The following is a 19,765-nucleotide window of genomic DNA, read 5'->3' as shown; positions in this document are numbered from 1 at the left end:
TGCTCTCATACAGTGAGTGTCATATCAAAACATGGAAAAAGGAAAACAACACTATGTGTGGATTTACACCTTTATTGCTTTAACTTTGTTATAGCATTTAGTACATACTGTATTTGGTAATACATAGTTGAAGCTGTGTTTAAAAAAAAATACTATCTTGAGTGTTTATGTGAAAATAATACAGCATCAAACCTGAAGAATCATAGCAAACACTTTTAAAAAGAAGTCACAAATGGATGAAATTAGGAAATATTCATTCATCTTCCAAACTTTCAAGTAATTTTGTGTACCATTATTTTTTTGTGCAAGAAGAGCGTATGGGTACTACTGTTTACATTTACATTGCAACATTTTCAGTCAATTTCTGACTGTTAACTGAAATGTAACATATTAAAACTGACATCTGTTCTGAAGAAAAATCCCATCGTAAAATGTGCGTCCTAATGCAAGTTGTTGTTACTACTTTGTTGTTACATAGTTGTGTTACTGATATGACTATAACACGACAAAGCTAAAATGTCTTCAGTATACATTTGAAACAGCATTTAAAATGAAAGGAAAGCTCATAACTTACTTTAAAATGTATTAAGTCCTAACTCAAATTTGTAAGTGTGCAGATACACTCACTGGACACATGATTGGGTACACCTCAAAATCAAATGTGCTTTATCAAAATATCTAATTTTAGAACGATAGATCAAAAGCTATTGGCACTCACTGAGATGTATTTATGTATTTGTTAATTATGTTGGTTTTAGTTTGCCAAAGTGGATACTGTTAGTAACATTCTATAGATTTTTGATACAGGCATGCCTAATAATGTGGCCAGTAAGTGTATATGCTGAAGGTTAATCCATTTCAATCCATTCCAATCCATAATACATGCAATTTTTGTGTTACTAAACATAATGAGTTTATATCCAAATCGATGATTGTGACATGTTTATAAAAACAAAGCAAATCCTGACCACAAACAAAATGAATGTGGTTTTAAGATAACCTTCGTATAGGATAATTGTCATGTTCACTGGGGCAAAAAATAAAAAAATTAATGATGTTTCTGGAATGAAAGTAAGATTGAAAAAAAAATTAGTATGTTGCTTCTATAAGGCTCTGGTGATGTATTTTGTTGTGAAATATTCTACATCATGATCATCTCAAATCGATTCAACATTAAAGTGAGCCACAAACCAGGTCGATTGTGCCGTCAGGAAAAGTTCAAGGATTCAAAAGCCCCATTGCCACAGGAAGTGACATCACTATTGACAAAAGCCACGGGGCGGATTCAAACATCACGCTGATTGCCGAGCAGATTGGTAGAAACCCTGCAAGCAGAGCAAAATGTGAGATGACATTTAGTTCTATTTGAAAGAGGGGAATTGGCAAGAAATGGACTCACGGTGCTGCACAGCCATGCTGTTCTCCTTCCAACCGGTGCCTTGGTAAACCCTGCACGTGTATGTGTAAGGCTTCTCGTCGGCCATCGGCGCCCAGGTGAGGCGGCAGAGGTTTGGGGCAAACAGGCTGACGTTGCTTCTCCTGCGGTCCTCAATGGACACGTAGATGACGGCGTTGGGGTAGGTGCTGCCCACCAGCCTGCTATCCTGACGATACTCGCAGTAGGGGCCCGGGATCTCGTTGGCGTCGGGAAACTCACAGTCCACCCTGATGTTCCTCTCCAAATAAGTCAGGCATGGAAACATCTGCGGCCCACGCGGAGGGAAAAGAAACGTGTACAAGGAACTCACTAGAGAGACACAAACGGAAGAAGAATGTGGTTCAGTCACAGTTATGCAGTTTGGATTGATTGTCCGATTGAATAAGGTGGAAATAATGTTTTCATTGCAAAGCAGGCTCTTGGGAATGATGTCATCATCACTCCTTTGCAAACATCCAATCAGCTAAGACTGCATTTGGCAGGAACATAATTACACAAATGGCACAAATTTATCCTAATGCCAACATCTTTGGACTCACATCTAGTCATGACAACATCATGCAAGTTGTTTGAACTTTCTGTTCTTTCATACATACATATTGGGATTCACAGTCTTTAAATCTTGTTGCCTTAACAATTCATTGAAATTCACAACCACGTAGCAGAGAAAATTAAATGAAGGGACTTACTGTGAGTTTGCTGATGTGTTATTATGATCCTGGTGAAGAGAAGGCATGTTGTGGTGAGCAGGTAAGGCGCCATTTGTGTTCGGTATAGTGCACTGAATTCCAGATCACATCAATAACCTTCACAGGACCTGCAAACAGAGTCCAACATGGGACCTCATGAGACTAGTTCTACAATTGCCTGAATACAGCAGTGACAGCAGCACGAAAAATAACATGCATCATCTTGGCCTTGGAAGAATCCGCTAGCACCAAAAATAGCGGCTCAGTGCAGGCTGCAGATGTGACGACGCCCATGCAGTGACTTTGCACTGCAGCAAAGTACCCAGCTGCATACTCGCATACTACAGTGCAGGCTTAAAACCTCCGTACCACCCCCACCCCGTGCGTGCACTTCCCCCCAAAACAATGCCAGGATATTTCGCAGGATCTCAAAACGTAGGATTGCACAACTTGAGTGTCCTACCTGCTTCGAGGGACGGGCGCTGCTTCCGAGTTGGATGTATCCACACGCGCACACAAACGCGCACACGGACAATTCTCTTTATCTTATTTACCCTCTTTCTACCTACTGACAATGATTGATGCAATACTATGTATTTATAGTGCTTTTATTTGTATGTATTTGCATACATTTATCTGCCCACACCACAAAAATGCAATTAAAAGAAATACTGTATGACTGAACATCCCATTTTCAGTGGCGTAATGCCGCAGTTTGACACGTGCGCTCTCTGCTGGATAAATATTGTAATGCAGTCTAAAAGAGTGAAGACTGTTTTTGCTAAAGACAATGTGCAAATAGTTAAGATTGATAAGGAAAAAATTACAGCTCTGGAAAAAAAAAAGTTATGTGACCCCGGCAGTGAAATGTTTTTTGTATTTTTACAATTCTTTAGTTCTATCAATGACAATATTTGAACATTATTTAGAAGTTGTATTGTCAGAAGCTTATAGAATGGAAACAAATGATTATATACATTCAAAAATTATGAAGTTGCGTCCCTCTTGACTGCAATAACAACTATGCAATGTGTGTGCATGAATGTTTATCACTAAGGTGTTTGATGAGCTTATTCCACACCAAACTCATCCAGGCAAAATTGACGGTAAAATGCTCCAAGAACAAGAAGGAAATTGAAGGCAACCTTGCAAACCAAATATTGGTTGACAGTTTGATCTGTGATTGTAAATGATTTTTTCCCCATTACTTTTAGTCCTTTTTTATGATTAGTCCCTTTACTAACTCAATGGACAAGATTTTTGTGAGTAGTGACATGAATTAACACAATCTAAATCGCATCATACAGTACATTGCAGAGCTGCTTTAATTAGCTGCTGGGGTTTGTGTCTTTGAGAGGTCTGCAACACCGCTGCCAATGTCCTTAGAGACTACTTTGGCAAGGGAGGTGTTCAGCAAATGTCCTTGAAGAGATGGATGAGCAGTGTGCACAGAATGTGCCACAGAGGATGTAATGTGTTTAGCGTTAACGTCCTTGATATTTAAAAACCATGTCCACACTTGTTTTAATGCAGATTTTGCACATAAAATATGCAATTTGCGAAAATTGCCGATGGTCGGGGCGTGGGGTGTGCACACCGCCCTCATTAGAGACTGTTATGGCAGTCAATGTCACTGTGCTGAATAGTTTCTAGCTGCACCTTTCTTTTATTAGTGTCACACATCAGTTGCTTTAAAAAAAGGCAATGAATTGCCCAAGAGACAAATAACAGCACAGCAGAACAAGTGGATCATAAAGAAACTCACACTATAAAAGTATAGTGAGGCACAGCACATTTACGGCAGTAGGGAGACAATAGGGCAAATATATTTTTTGCCATGTCATTTTGTGTTTATGTTGAACAGGTGGAGCTGAATTGCGGGAAAATTATGATGAAGTGTACATTAAATTATGATTAAATGGCCACAAGAACCTGCTGTACATTTCCCAACATGAAATGAGGATCTACGGTACAGTCAATGAAGCGTGTCAGCTGATCAACTTCTGTCCTCTGATAAAAGACGGTGTGAGAAAAAAAAATCAATAAATGCCTATGTAATGTTGATAAATGTCCCTTAACTGGAGTGGAGCAGCCCTTTCTCCCCCTCCCTCACTGTCCCCCTCCCTTTTTCTCGCCTGTGTTTCTTCTCGGAGCCGACCTCTACTGTAACAACCGCTGGCATCACTGCAGAGCGCTGAGGAGAGCAATAAAACTGCATCAGACAAGGTGAGGATAATTCATACGCTATTTTTTTTTTTTTTGGCAGAATCTTATTTTGGGTAAAGAACAGACTTTTATGGCATAAATGATTCTGCATGGACTTTTGAATGCAAATTATGATCTGAATGAGTTTACAATGCTATTTGAAACTACATTCAGAAAAAAATATCAGTCGAATTTACCAACACACTGATTGTACATTTGTAAAGCTCGTTGATGAGTTTGAAGTTGGCCAATGATCAGAATTTGTAGGTGTGGTTATGAAAAGGAATGCATCACTGTTGGCATGTGTCCAGTGAACTTTCTAGCTCTTCACTGCACAGCATGAGAAGTAAGGCTACAATGCACCTACTTCCTCCAAATTGTGTCACAGTTGGCCAATGACACATTTGTTTTTAAAACAAAGCCCAGCTCCTCTTCCCGGAGTTCACTCAGCATTATTGGAACGAAAATATTATCAAATGATACGTTTGAAGCTATGCATGTGTACATTAATTTCAGTGTTTTTTTTTCTCCAGGATAGTTGCGAAAATGTTCTTCCTTACCGCAATTCTTTTATTTGGTAAGGTCATACATGACATTTTTTCTAAACTGAGTGTGTTTCTGTGATAGTTATCTTTTTCTGAATTTGTCATTGCATGTCTTTGCATTGCAGCCTTTGCGACAGCTCAGAAGGTGATTCAAGTATCCTACTGCTCGATAAATGAGAACCATGTCAGGCTGGATTGCAAATATTCGCTTCCCGCTGAGTCACCCGAAGTATTTTGCAAGTACACACAAGGGGAAAGACTCCTGGACACGACCAACCCGGAGGAGGAGCAGCATGCCCCCTACAAGCACAGAGCCAAAGCCCGCATCTTCCCTGGCAACATCTGCCGGCTGCTGTTTAAAAACCTGCCAAACGGCAAGTCCAACTTCACCTGCAACATCAAACTGGCCGACTCAGCAACTGCGTCCAAAACCTCGGTGGTGGAGAAAAGTAAGTTTCCTTGGCCGTTAACATATCGTTAACATCCCATTCAAAAATCTTTCTCCATTCTTATTGCAGAGCTCCTCCTCCCCTGTTCTGCCTGGAGTGTCCTGTTACAAAGCTGCAGTGGCCTACTCTTGACCTTGATGACACTTCCGATGGTGCTCGAATTTGACTGGCTGTGAACGCCGTACCCAAGCTGCTCCGCCCGATCATTAGGTGGCTGTCACTGGACTCTGACTGCACATGCAGCATCAAGTCATATCTAAGCTTAGTGTGCAAAAATACAATTGCATTTACTGTAGCCTCAGCTGAGTTCAAGCACGATCTCAGGAATATAGATGTGAAATGTGATATATTCTGTAGAATTAAACGGATCAGTATAGTGATTCTGTTCTGCATCATGAGAGAATCTTAGCTCAGGAGTGATATAATCAGCTTGCCGGAACCAAGTGATGCAAGACATCCGCCCAACTCAGCCAAACTATAATTAGTCTAAAAGCTATATAGGCTTCAAATGCATGCATAAGGTATGTAGATAAATCAAGAATGTTTACATGATCCTATAGCTGCTGTTACGAGCACATGACGAAAAGTGCTATTGCATGAAACCTGCCATGTTTGGATTTATAATATGTGTACGGTGAAGAGAAGACATGCCAACTACAGCTGGGATGACAAATAATGGTTCATCAATAAAGCAAAGCACAGATGGTTGTCTGACAGTTAATAAGCTAGTTGTTTATACAGGAAGTTTATCAGTCGTGGCGGTGTTTATGGATTATTATATTTTTTTATCATCCAAAGTATATTACAATGTTTGTTTTGTGTCCATCGTTTACCATAATAATAAATGAATAATCATTCAGAATCTTGACATTTAATCAGTTAAGGTTGATCAAAACTTGCAACCCACACGTTTTCTTTTTCCAGCCATTCCACAGGTGCTGAGTCGTTGTCAAACCTGTTGTACGGCATGACTTGCACCGTCTTTGCACCTGAGCGACTCCCCCCCCCCCCCCCACCGGAAGTGAGGTGCGCGCTTGTCACCTGAACCCGACCAAGCAGGTGGAGCCTTTTTTAGAAGGCCTCTGTCGTCCATCTCAGCCGAAACTACACGACACGACACACGATTAGGAAGTCTTGCCTGATTTAGTTCAAGTAGTTCTGATTTTTGGATCTCCTATTCAACCAGACGGAGGAACGCAGTAAAACAAACTGCAAAGATCAGCGCAAATATGTTTTTTGCTTGGTTGGTTTCGACGCTCTTGTTTGCGACGACAGGCAAGTTACTTACTAATTTGTTTTCGCGACTTTTTTTCTTTTCATGTTTAAAACATTTATGTGGTTGTTAGCCTGACATCCTATCGCGAATTAATGACTACGTTAAGAATTTTAAAGCGTTAAACTGATCTTCAAAATGCGGCCCTGCATATTTCTCTTCTGATACGTTGAGGAACTCAAGAACAATGCACACTCCCGTATATCTACTTTTTAGAGTCTACATGTCGGATTCGCACAATCTTTGTGGAACTAAATTATTTCGTCAACTCAAACTTGAAACCTTTTCTGAATCCCAACAATGCGATATGCATGATGTCGTCACGCTTCTCTGGTCACAACAATAGGAACTTCTGTGCGAAGAATTAAATGTTCTCGGTGTTGAATGAGATCAGGTATTTTATTAATTTACAAAAGTGGTAATTTTCTTGACATGTAGCTAGATAATTAACCAAATTATTAGAAACTGTTCTCCCTATGATGCAGTGCAGTTCTACGCCGCTTCTACACCCACACCAAAACTATTAAATTAAAACATGTTCATGTTTCTTTAAAACTGATTCCCTTCCTACATTACACAATAAAGAAATACTTTCTCACACTGTTATTGGAGTTTTTTCTTTTTTAAGTTTTAGTTTGGCATTCCCCATTGAAACATGGTTTCATTTAGATTGTTACAGTTTCGATGCAGCTTCAGCAACTTGGAGCGAGTGGAGCGTTTTTCCGTGCCCACGCCCTGTAGGCTTGTTGCCACAGTCAGTCACCTGTCGGCCCATAGTCTGACAAGCAGCCTTCAAACTTTTCTCATCAGTGGCGGGTGGTTGTTGTGATTTGGGCTTGTAATCAGTCCAATATTTTATATCCTTCTATAACAGCTGACCTTCCCTCCATGTAGAGCAGTGACATGTGCAGTTGCTTCCGGGTGTAACGTCATAATAACATGAACCCATGTTTTGTATTTGTGTCAACAGGTGTAAGTAGCTTCTCAGTTACGACATCCAATGCAAACGTGCAAGTGAAAGAAAATGAAGGTAAGTTCTAACATATTTGGGGGCAGTTTTAATATGAGCTCTATCAGTCAACAAGTGGTTGCACATTTAGATGTTTGTTTGTTGAAGCTTTTCAGTGTTTTTATTTATTGTGGTTTCTACTATTTCAGGGGTTGATCTGACATGCTCATATTCTGCGGACTTTGGTGAAAGTGCCAGGGTGGAATGGAAGTTCAAAGACCTTACAGGGTCACAGAAATATATCTATTATAACGGCAAAACCACATGTAAGTTGTTTTGACACTAAATATTTCCAAGGTTGATTGGCCAAATATACTTGATATACATGTTTAGCAGTACCAAGCGGTCATTTTTCATCTCCAACTTTTCCCACTACTGCCATCAGGAACTCACCGCTGTTAATCAATAACAAAGAAGCATGCTACAAGGCAAGCTGGCAGTGACGTGCATTGTGCGTGGCGGTTAATGTGCAACTTTTTCCACAGCAACGTACGGCAACCGGGTGACAATATATGGCAGCAATCTAAGATTCAGTAAAGTGACCCGTTTGGATAACGGCATGTACGACTGTGAGGTGTCTGGTGTTAACAGCCAATTTGGGGAGGCCCGGGTGAAGCTCACAGTTCTTGGTAAATATTTCCATGGGCATTTTAGCTGTTTTGCAGATAATGGAATAAAGTTGTTTTGCAATATAATTTCAATGCATTGGGTGAGTGAAGCTAAAGAAAACAGCATTATTTCCCCACAGTGCCTCCCTCGCCACCCTTGTGTAGGATTCCCTCCTCCGTAACGACCGGCAAGAGTACCACTCTGTCCTGCCACGATAGAGATGGCTCGCCCCCTCCCCAATACAGGTGGTACCGAAACAATGTTCTTCTACCACCTGAGCCTAGCAAGATGTCCGGCTTCCAGAATAGCACCTATGTGCTGAACTCGGCCAATGGCAACCTGGTGAGCTACGACGCTCTGCTGTCTTCACCATTTCAACCTCTAGCACTCCCTTTTCAGACAGGAAAACCTGTTTTCTTATATTTTCACAGGAGTTCCCCGCTGTCAGAAAGACGGATACAGCGGAGTACCTCTGTGAGGCTTTCAACAACGCTGGTCCTCCACAGCGCTGTCGAGCTGTGAATATGGAAGTCCGTAAGTGCCCCTTATGCAGTTTGGTGCTGGACAATGCTTAATGTTAATGTTGTAAAAGAACCTCCAGATGACGTTTTACCACAATTTTATTCTTTAAGGTGACATTAACACCGGAGGCATTGTTGCTGGGGTAATCGTGGGTCTCCTGTTGCTCGCCCTGCTCGTTGTGGGAATTTGGTATGCTCACAAGAAAGGATATCTGCCCCGTGAGTACACAGCTTTGCCTTCTTTGGATTGTTATCCTGTATCAATGTTTGCAATAATTGTGAGATCATGAGCAGAAGAGAGCATTGTAGTTTGTATAGCTTGATGACTTGGTATTCTTCCTTCTGATTACAGAAATGACTGAAAGGTAAGAGTATTTTCTTATTTTTATTAGGCACAGTTGATTACATCAATTTATCCCCCTCCTCACACACACACGCACACACCACCACAATTGGTTTGAAATGGTTCTGTTTCTAAAATGTGTCTTGCAGCAAGCCAAAAACCAACGTGGTCTACCAGCCACCTTCTGTGTATGGCGGTGAGGATGATGATGTAAGTATGACACTGCCTGGCTTCTTCCAAAACTGTTTTCTGTAAATGCCTGCAAATGTTGATTTTTGCTTTTCTTTAATCAGTTTTAGGTCCAAACGGGAAAATTTAAATACTGTATATCATATAAATTATTTGTTTGTGTTCATAGGGAGAGTTCAAGCAGAAGTCATCATTTGTGGTATAGTCTGCAAGCAACAGTCATGGCTGGTTTTAACTGTTTTAGTGTGCCCTTTTGTGGTTTTTACATGTCATCCCGGCAATTTTTATATTATATGATCTAAAGCTCTCTCGAACATTTTTTTTTTTTTTTTTTTTACAACCTTCTGTAAATATGTTATTTTTTATTTGTGCCGTTGGTAAAATCATTCTTACTCGCCTTTGGTGTGACTGACATTTTGTAATATGTTAGTTTAACGTTCCATCGAAAATACTGTAGAAATTCTTCCAGAAATTAACTTGTTACATTTGTTCTCAAATTCTGTTTGTCTATGACTCCAGTTTGAGAAATACATTCGTTAAAATAATGAAAACAGGGTAATATACTGTATTTGTCCCGAACTGTGATTGTATTTCCTGTGAAAAGCACAGTACTAGAGTTTGAGAGATGTGCATTGATGTTCTATTTTTACCTTTTCGTTTTAATCTTGTATAGTCTTATCACAGCTATGAACTTTTCTTGAAGATTGGTTTTACTTTCTGGTAATTTATCCTCCAACAATCATGCGCTTGCAGCGTTGATATAGACAGATGTTGGTGCATAGAGTATGAATTTATGCAATATCTGTTTTATTGAATATTTATTGGGAAATCTTTTCCACATTTTTGCTGCGTTTGGAGCTGATGGATTTACTTAACTATGTAACTTTTCGGTAAAAGTAAATAAAATGTTTTCATATGTGTTAGTCTGCTGAACAGTAGTGATCTGTAATTTCAACAAAATATTCGTTTCCAGCATCATGACGCAATGATGATGCTAAATACAGTACATGCCAGATGTTTTGAAGAAATTGTCTCATCAAAAATGTAACGTTTTAAACACTTTACAATATAAACGGGTTACTGAGACAAGAAAAGGGTGACCAAATTACTAAAAAATTGCTTCTTTACTATGGCAATAGATAATGTTTTTGTATTTGCTGTGGTCTAGTTTACGCATGCGCATTGACGCCCCCTAAGACAGGAAGTGTGAACCACTCTTTCCACCATCCGCCCCCAGATCGGATCTGCATCACACCGCCTCAAACCCATCCGAATAATAGCGTTGTAGTTCTTTATCACGATGCTGTCATTTCCACGAGCGAGCTCATGAGCGTCCTACAGCGCTTCACTTGCTATCTAACTCGACGGGTCGCCGATTTTTGTCTTCCAGGCACAGGAATTGTCCTCCCTCCGGCAGACAAGTCCGCGGTGGAAGGAACGAAGCTAGCATTTTAGTTGCATTTGATTTGTCATCCGGCGGATCGGATGCGAGAGGCGAGTTCGACCCCGATATGTTCCTCTCCGCGGCCGGGTACGGTAGCTCACGACCACCGCTGGCCCAAACAGTCGAGGTGACTCGGCATGGCTGACCCGAGCTGCGATCTCCGTGGTTGCACCTAACTTAAGACCCATGAGACTTCCCATCTTTTTTGGGCGTAAAGTAGACCGTTTTTGAATTAAATGAAATGAAATACGTCAGAGAATCGTGCATACCGTTGGAGCAGTAAATGATGGCAGCTAAAGAGGAACTCTACGCCAAAGTGACCCCGCGGAGACAGCGCCAGACTCGTGCAGGCACCGTCAAACATGGGTCAACTCTGGACGTGCTGCTGTCCATGGGCTTCCCTAAGACCAGGGCGTGAGTACACTGCACCACCACACACAAACACTAATCCTCAGAACAACTGTTCTATATGTACTACGTTTTTAATGGGGCGTTTAGGACTTTGGCTGCACTCCTGCAGAAAGATGATGCTGTATTGTGTGACCGAGATGTTGCACTTGCCAGTCTCTCTTGGATTCAGTGGTTCCTGCTCAAATATTTCTTTTCCACTCCATTCATCTTTGAGAGGGTTGGGTTGCCAAGAAACAAGCCCTGTTTGAATGAAATATGGAGGTTATGTAATGATGTTAAAAATCCCATAAATGAGTAAAGTGTTTTCCTCTGAATGCAGCTGTGGTTTGTTTCTAGGTCATTGAAAAGGCTCGACTTTTTTTGAAATCGGAAGAAGTCAGAGGCATGTTTTCTCGACTTCCTCCAACATCCCCAGAACACACGTTTAGCTAATTGAAGACTTAAATTGTCCATGTGTGTGAATGTGAGAATGGTTGTTTGTATGTATGTGCCCTGTGATTAGTGACAGTCCAGTGTAGTGTACCCCACCTTTGACTCAAACGCTCCTGGGATAGACTATTTTCCCCATTGCATAAGGGCTCTTTTACATAGAAATGACTATCCAAGTACGGCACAAAACTGCTGAACACCAAACCAACTTTAGCTCTTGTATTTTTTCAAACTGGTGAACTCGCTGAAAATTTTATATATATAGTACATAATATATATTTTTATATATTCCTCCTGCATATCCATCCATCCATCCATTTTCTGAACCGCTTAGTCCCCACGGGGGTCGCGGGAGTGCTGGAGCCTATCCCAGCCGTCAACGGGCAGTAGGCGGGGGACACCCTGAACCGGTTGCCAGCCGATCGCAGGGCACACAGAGACAAACAACCAATTGCACTCGCACTCACACCTAGGGACAATTTGGAGTCTTCAATCGGCCTACCAAGCATGTTTTTGGGATGTGGGAGGAAACCGGAGTGCCCGGAGAAAACCCACGCGGGCCCGGGGAGAACATGCAAACTCCACACAGGGAGGGCCGGAGGTGGAATCGAACCCGCACCCTCCTAACTGTGAGGCGGACGTGCTACCCAGTGCGCCACCGAGCCGCCCCTCCTGCATATCATATCTGCAAAAAATGTTAGGCCTACTCATCTTGCAAGTAACTAAGTAACTATGGCATCTAGTGGTGGTTGTTGACATTACAAACTAAAAAAAGTCGACCCCTGTATACAGTAATCCCTCGTTATATCACGGTTCACCTTTCACGGCCTCGCTGCTTCACGGATTTTTTTTTTCGCAGTGCACTGTGTTATGGCTTCAGAAGAAAAAGACACTACAGAGCGGCGTCATGCCGCAGCGGCACAGTCAGAGGTGCAGTGAAATAGGCATGAGTCACAATTCGTCCTACGATAAAGTATGTACTTCGTATTGATGATTAAAATGATTATTTAACTGTAATGTGTAAGAAAGTGTTTACTTCACTTTGTTAAACAAATGCTTGGGCCTGAAAGCAAGTTTTGTTCCTTGGTTTCAATATACAGCTATGTATAATAATGGTGGAAACAAAAATAAAGTTTTCTACTTCACGGATTTCACCTATCACGGGTTCTCTTCGGAACGTAACCCTAGTGAAAAATGAGAGATTACTGTACTTTCTTCCCCCCCCTGTTTTCACATTTTGGATTTTTCATGTTTTTCCCCAAGATTTTTGTCATTTTTTGTGGAATACTTACAGTATACTATTACCAGTGATGTGTAAAGAATTACAAAAAGTTTACAATTTTTTTTTTAATGAACGAATCAAGGGGGCCACTCAGAGTGTGGTGACCTTCAAGAAGCCAGTTGCCATGGCCAGTTTGGAAGAGAGAAAATCTCGGCTGAAGTTAAATGAATTATTATTTGTGACTTAAAGAGAGTTTGTGTTGTCATGCACAAGCTGGAACTGACTGCCATTTTGCGTAAATAAATCTTACAGTGAAAAGTGGTAAATTTTCCCTTTTTGTGACCAGGTTATTTCCCAAATGGCAGTTTGCGAGGCAATAACAGAAAAATCTGTCATCAGGGCCTAGCTTCAGGGAACAAGGCCTTTATTGTATTGGAGGGTGGGAGTATGAAACGCAAATACACACACAGATGCACAAATACCCGCGTGTACGAGAATCAACCCTTCTGTTAAATTGAGCGATATCGTTGCTGAGTCATTCAAGAATTGACCGGTGCAATCTGATAGGAGCTGCAAGCAACTCTGTTCACTGGTCATGACCAATGTCCGGAAGAAAACTGTTCCCATTTATATTTCATCACTCTGTTTTGCTTCTTGAGTGTCTTGGTGTTGTTTTTTAATCAGATTAATAAACCAACAATGTAGCTGGTATTTGGTTGGATCACTGAAAAAATTGGTAAGTGGATGGAAAACTACACAAACTAGTTTCTAATGTACGAGGGATGCCCCGAAACCATAAACTTTCTTTAAGGCCACTTACGAGCACAAATATGTACAAATAGTACCACGATACTATTCCCGATACAAAAGTTCGGCATGCATGAGGCACATTCCACTGCAGGCAAACTCTGAGCTTGGATTCAAGGCGGCTAAGCGGAAGTCGCCCATTTCCTGAAGTGGCTTGTGACCTTCTCTGTTGAGACGGTGGTTTGAGGGCAGCTGAGGCAGACGTTGCAATGTCTCACACTTTCACACAAGACAAAATGACACAGGTGCTGAACAGAGATTGGAAATCCAGATTGTTTAAAGTTAAAAGTTAAAGTCCCAATGATCGTCACACACACATCTGGGTGTGGTGAAATTTGTCCTCTGCATTTAACCATCCCCGTGTGGTTTAAACAATGACATAAAAAAGACAATCATCAACATCATGAATTTGCATTTGTTTAATGATTATTCTATTTCTAAATTGAAGTGATACATTTTGCAGCTTTCCTCCAAAATGATTCTTATCCGTGTTAAGCTTCAGCTAATGTCAAGTCACGTTTGTCAAACAAAAAGTGGGAACACAAAACAACACACCTCACCCACACAATGGCCCACTCACTTCCTTTATGGTGTCTCAGACGTGCTCCGTTATAACATGTGACTTTGAAATAATGAAGCGAGAAAAGTCATCTTCCTTGGTTGTTACATACAGGCATGTCCTGAAGTCGATAGTTAAACTAATAGCTAAATATGACAATCATGACCATTTGTCTTGAGATTTTTCGCCTTTCGAGCTGAGTCATGGAGCGGCCCTCAAGTTGTTGCTTAACACATTCATGCGTAGGCGATGGAAGTATCAAGCTGTTTTGATGCCCCGAGTTCTTATGACCCTCTGTATTGTGACTAAAAACAAAAATGGAAACAAATGCACAGTCTAAGTTGTCATATTCTGCTAAGACAGCTGACAAAAGGATAGGCAGAGAACTTAAACATGTCTTTTATGTTAAATGTGTAACTGAAATGTTACCATATGTTGGTGGAATGAATGACACTTTCCACTCTTGTTTGATCTAATCATGGTCACTTCTAGGTGGAATCCAAAGATAATCCAGAGGTATTTTTTCCCCCCCGACTCATCTTTGTCTAGCTGTGAACAGGAAATGCAGTTTATAAATAACATGCTCATTTTTGCTAAGGGCAAGGGAAAAGACTTTGGTGTGTGTATCTATTAAGGACAGTTGGTGCATGGCTGCTTTTACTATGTGGAGCACATACAACTAAAGCATTCATCTCAGAAAAAAAGATTTAAAGGATTAAATGGCAGATGTGATTCACAAGGGGGCCAAAACACAATCGACACTGGACACGTGCACCAGTTAAGAAACAAATTTCATTTTGGGGATTTTCAGTCATTAAAAACCAAGTTTTAAAAAGAAAACATTCCATGAAAAATGTTTAATTTAATTGTGTTTTTTTCGAAAGAATAAGTAAGATTATCTCGACATGTTGGCTGGCAGTGTGTTTGAAAAACATTTTCAATATTGCAACCCAGCCATAAAATTTTCTCTGTTCCATCCAAATCAATGTTTTCTATGTTTTCACCGTCACTACTGTTTTCGGCCCTCCTGGTATGAATTATTGAGGCTACATCTTGTCATTTGACTTCTCTCTTGGGATTTGTGTTCTTTTATTTTTTTCCAATCTCCCTCTAATAAACTTTGGCCGGAAGAGGCTCTATTGATTTTGTGTCTGAGTTTTCTCTTGATCTTTGTGTCTTTGCAGATTGAAAGCTTTGGTTTCGACAGGAGGGAAAAACGTCCAGGCAGCTTGTGACTGGTGAGACTCAAACACACTGATGCACACACACATTGCCGGTTTCCCCATTACTAATTCACCACTGGAATGTGACTAAAGTTCAACAATGGTAAGCAAATGGCGGAAGTGACACTGCTCTCATAGTCGTACGGTCCTTGATTTTAAATTGTCTTGTGGGGCCTTTTTCTATTTTTAACTCTTGTTGCCATTTTTGTATGTGTGCAGGCTCTTTTCGCATGTGGATGACCCTTTCCTGGATGACCCTCTGCCTCGGGAATATGTGTTGTATCTGCGACCCAGTGGTCCGCTGCTGCAGCAGCTCTCGCTCTTCTGGCAGCAATCTCGCCTCTCATGTGGCAAAAATAAGGCACACAACATCTTCCCCCACATCACCCTCTGCCAGTTTTTCATGGTCAGTCTCAATCTCATGTCAAATTGTGAAGGCTTACCGAAGCGTCAAGACTTTGGATTAACTCATCCCCTTGTAATTCTTCATCCCGGATTTGACGGCTTTTGTTGTTGTCAATTCTACTATACAGTGTGCCGATGGGAAAGTGGAGGCTCTGTCAGATGCCCTCCAGACTTCTGTTGCTAAGTGGAAAGGTCGTATACCCATGCCCCTTCCCCTGGAGTTGTACACGTCCTCCACCTTCATTGGGCTCTTTGTGGAGGAGCAGGTGGCGGAGGTGCTGAAGAGTTTTGCAGCCGATTTTGCAAATGAAGCGGAAACTAAAGCAGGTAGATTTTTTTTATGGATTTATTTTTTAACGCACTGTAAGTAAAAACAGAAAGTTGCATAGATGTCACCTGTCAGCACATTTTCTCTGTCCAGATGTGCATGTTGAGCACCATAAGAAGCAACTGCATGTCACCTTGGCGTACCACTTCCAAGGCAGCCATCTTCCAGTTTTAGAAAAGCTGGCCAAAAACGTAGATGTGTCGTCAGGCTGCGACTGGTTGGCTGTGCTCTTCTCCCGGGATATTCGCTTTGCCAATCACGAGGTAGGAATGTGTCCGATGGTTCACTGTGGCCTTTCAAATGTCTGCATTTAGTCCACTATATCTGAATTATTGACGACTGATTCTCTCATGTAGACACTGCAGGTCATGTATCCCTATGTGCCTCAAAATGATGACGAGCTCGAACTGGTGCCTGGAGACTTCATCTTCATGTCACCTATGGAGCAAAGCAGTGCCAGTGAGGGCTGGGTTTACGGCACGTCCCTGGGCACGGGGCTGTCCGGCCTGCTGCCTGAAAATTACGTCAGCCGCGCTGATGAGTCTGACACTTGGGTTGTTCATGGGTAAGAATGAGCACCTCCCACAAGTGTTTGCTTTCTCTTTCATGATAAGAACCTTACGGCCTGTGCCAATGCATAGCATAACCTCTGCTCGTCTGTGACTCCTCTCGACGTAATGTTGAAAGATATTTTTGTCCAATCCTCAGGTCTCATTCCATTCTCAATTACACCTCCCCGTCTAATGCTAGCAGCACCCTAGGTGGCTTACTGTTTGATGAACAGCACACTGACAGTCTTCTTGACAGTCTGGTGGATCCCCCAAGCCTCGGTGGCCTCTGTCCTCCCATGCAGGTATGGTATTCCTTTATCAAATCAATCTTTATTTGCCAAGTTTGAGCATGCCAAACAAGGAATTTGACTCCGGTACATCTCGGCCTCTGTACAACATTTAGGTAGCTAACAACATTCAGGACAACATGTGCAAAAATTGATAATTGTTCTCAAACATTCCCTGATCTTAAACTCCCAGGAGGGCAAGGAAAAACTCCTACTAGGGGAAATGAGAAACCTTGAGAAGAGACCAGAGAAGAGATTGTCGGTCTTGTGGAAATATCACACATATTACATCCTGACTAGATAGACAAAGGGTTTGGAATACCCCTCTTGATTACTGAAGTAATCATTCAACCTTCCATTTTCTTTCCAGGTGACGCGGGGAGCTGGTCAGTCTTCTCTGTCCAAGATGAGATTGTTTGTGTGCCGACACGGGGAGAGGATGGATGTTGTATTTGGGAAACACTGGGTCACTCAGTGCTTTGATGCCAAAGGTATGTATGCAGAGGGAAATTTGTATATGGTAGCCACTAACTTTGAGTCTTTTGAGTGTAGGCAGATATGTTCGCTCAAATCTCAACATGCCATCCAGCCTGCCAACCAGAAGCAACGGTCACAGAGACTATGATAAAGATTGTCCAATTACTGTGTTTGGCTCATCCCAGGCCCGTCTTGTAGGTTAGTTCTGTTTTGAAAAAAAGTCACATACAGGCATTGGGAGTTCTTGCAGATATAATCAGAATATTGTTGCCCTATCTCAGGTGAAGCCTTGTTGGAAAGCCACACCACAATAGACTTTGTGTATTGCTCTCCTTCACTTCGCTGCGTCCAGACCGCTCAGCACATTCTGCAGGGTAGGACTCCTCCAATACTAACATACTAAATTTGAACATGACCTCGATTCTCTGGGAAGTCTTCTCTGACAGTGTCTTTGTGGGCTTTTATGTTTCAGGTCTCCAACAGGAGGGGAAGACAAAAATCCGTGTGGAGCCTGGACTTTTTGAATGGACCAAGTGGGTTTCAGGCACCTGTTTACCCACCTGGATTCCTCCAACAGAGCTGGCTGCTGCCAACTTGAGTGTGGACACAACATACAGGTACAGAGCCTATGCTGGGACTTGAATGTATATTCATATGTATATTCCCTTCACATATTCTGTATGTTCCTCGTCCTTAGACCTCATGTACCCGTAAACAAGCTAGTGGTGTCTGAGTCCTATGACACCTACATCAGCCGGAGCTTCCAAGTGACTCGAGAAATCATATCAGAGTGCAAAAATCTGGGTACAGTGGACTCTTGCTCTCACCCTAAATATAATTTTTCTGACCGCCACTATAAATGTGGCTACTGTGCTTTGTCAGCATTCATTTTACAAATGTTGTATGATGAATTGCTGATTGTCATTCACCAGCAAATGAACAATGGTGTCAGTGGACTTTGGTTCTTCTTCTACCTCTTTCATACAGGAAACAAGGTTCTGATTGTGGCCCATGCGTCCTCCCTGGAGGCCTGCACTCGCCAGATACAAGGACTCAGCCCACAAAACTCCAAGGACTTTGTGCAAGTTGTGCGAAAGGTCGGACAGATGCCGATTACATCACATGGAATAAGATGTCTCATTGTTTTCCCTCAATAACACAGAGGTGCATCTGCTCTGTGCATTTTGACAGATTCCCTACTTGGGATTTTGTGCTTGTGAAGAAATGGGCGAGACGGGGGTGTGGCAACTGGTTGACCCCCCCATCCTGCCTTTGACACATGGACCCAATCACAGCTTCAACTGGAGGGAAATGCTCATGCCGGACTGAACAATGACACACATTTCCTTCAACATTGTGACATGCAGAATCAGTATTTATTTTTTAACCACACCGCTACCAAAAAAAACCCCACGTCTGGCTTCCATGAACTGCATCTTGTCAAAAACGTGCATTTTTTGGGGGGGCAAATGTATTGAGATGCACAGCTCAGGAATGTGATGATAACAGCAAACAGTAGCTGGACTCATGTCTTTGTATTCTCCCACCCGTATATACACTGTGACAAGAATTATATGAGAGAGACTACAGAAAAACATTTCAGAAACTATTATTTGACTTGTGGCTACAACTTTACTGAGGAAGAAGCACAAAAGAAGTGTTGACATGAACGAAATTATCAGATTTCATGGTGGAAACGTTTTGGGTTTTTTGTACCTGATTTTATTCCAGTAATATCATTAGTCCTTATGTTCTGCCGAATTATTGTTATTATTATTATTGTTATTATATTATTGTTATTATTATCATTATTATTATTATTGTATGAACCCACTGGAACCTAATGAAGTAATTCATGTTTTTTTTTTGTTTTTTTCCTCTTTAGCTCTTGCTGCAATGTGATAGTATTATAATGCTTTTAAAAATGTTGTTCATTCATCCACTTTAGTCACATTTTATTTAGCTGTACATTTAGAAAGACTTTTATAAATACAAATATCCCATTCATGCGCTTAAAACTGAATAAAGATGGGTGGAGCAACTATTTCTGTAAGTGACTAAGTTTTAGCAGTCAAGTCACCGCGCCTGCAGTTTTGCCACGCCAATTGAACACCATTGCAATTGTAAACTTTGAGTACAACTTTGCAACTTTTATTTTCGTACTTTTACGTTAAACTGTCTTTGTTTTGACAGCGTCTGCAGGTGATGCTACTAGCTTGTTGGCATTTAGAAACCAAGGATTGCTGAAACAGACGATTTAGTCGTCATGCGTTGTTGACAAACAAGACGCATTCCATGTTAACTTTGCAACCGTCGACAGTTGCAACACAATTTATTTTTGGACAGTTGTCA

General features: G+C 41.5%; 2 protein-coding genes across 4 annotated transcripts; both read left to right on the top strand.

Moving 5' to 3' along the window:
* Positions 1–6,365: 6,365 nt before the first annotated feature.
* On the top strand, positions 6,366–10,198 carry f11r.1 (F11 receptor, tandem duplicate 1). The gene is made up of 10 exons (XM_037269762.1): positions 6,366–6,601; positions 7,570–7,629; positions 7,758–7,874; positions 8,094–8,237; positions 8,357–8,559; positions 8,649–8,751; positions 8,850–8,957; positions 9,091–9,103; positions 9,231–9,291; positions 9,440–10,198. The coding sequence occupies exons 1-10, from the start codon at positions 6,556–6,558 to the stop codon at positions 9,473–9,475; spliced, it is 891 nt and encodes a 296-aa protein (XP_037125657.1). The 5' UTR covers positions 6,366–6,555; the 3' UTR covers positions 9,476–10,198.
* A 278-nt stretch (positions 10,199–10,476) lies between these two features.
* LOC119133702 (ubiquitin-associated and SH3 domain-containing protein B-like) lies at positions 10,477–19,457 on the top strand. Of its 3 annotated transcripts, none has more exons than XM_037269790.1 (14): positions 10,478–11,128; positions 15,327–15,380; positions 15,585–15,771; positions 15,899–16,097; positions 16,192–16,361; positions 16,455–16,663; positions 16,807–16,951; positions 17,307–17,427; positions 17,489–17,611; positions 17,695–17,787; positions 17,886–18,030; positions 18,111–18,217; positions 18,401–18,510; positions 18,605–19,457. In XM_037269790.1, the coding sequence occupies exons 1-14, from the start codon at positions 10,998–11,000 to the stop codon at positions 18,740–18,742; spliced, it is 1,932 nt and encodes a 643-aa protein (XP_037125685.1). In that variant the 5' UTR covers positions 10,478–10,997; the 3' UTR covers positions 18,743–19,457. The 3 variants fall into 3 exon arrangements, with proteins under 3 accessions (XP_037125686.1, XP_037125685.1, XP_037125684.1); XM_037269789.1 differs by having other exon boundaries at positions 16,174–16,361; XM_037269791.1 differs by lacking the exon at positions 18,111–18,217 and having other exon boundaries at positions 10,477–11,128; positions 16,174–16,361.
* The last annotated feature ends 308 nt before the right edge of the window (positions 19,458–19,765 follow it).

This window comes from Syngnathus acus, chromosome 14 (assembly GCF_901709675.1).
Source record: "Syngnathus acus chromosome 14, fSynAcu1.2, whole genome shotgun sequence".
Classification (NCBI taxonomy): domain Eukaryota; kingdom Metazoa; phylum Chordata; class Actinopteri; order Syngnathiformes; family Syngnathidae; genus Syngnathus; species Syngnathus acus.
Note: the sequence above shows the minus strand (reverse complement) of the source record. Positions and strands in the feature narration are given on the sequence as shown.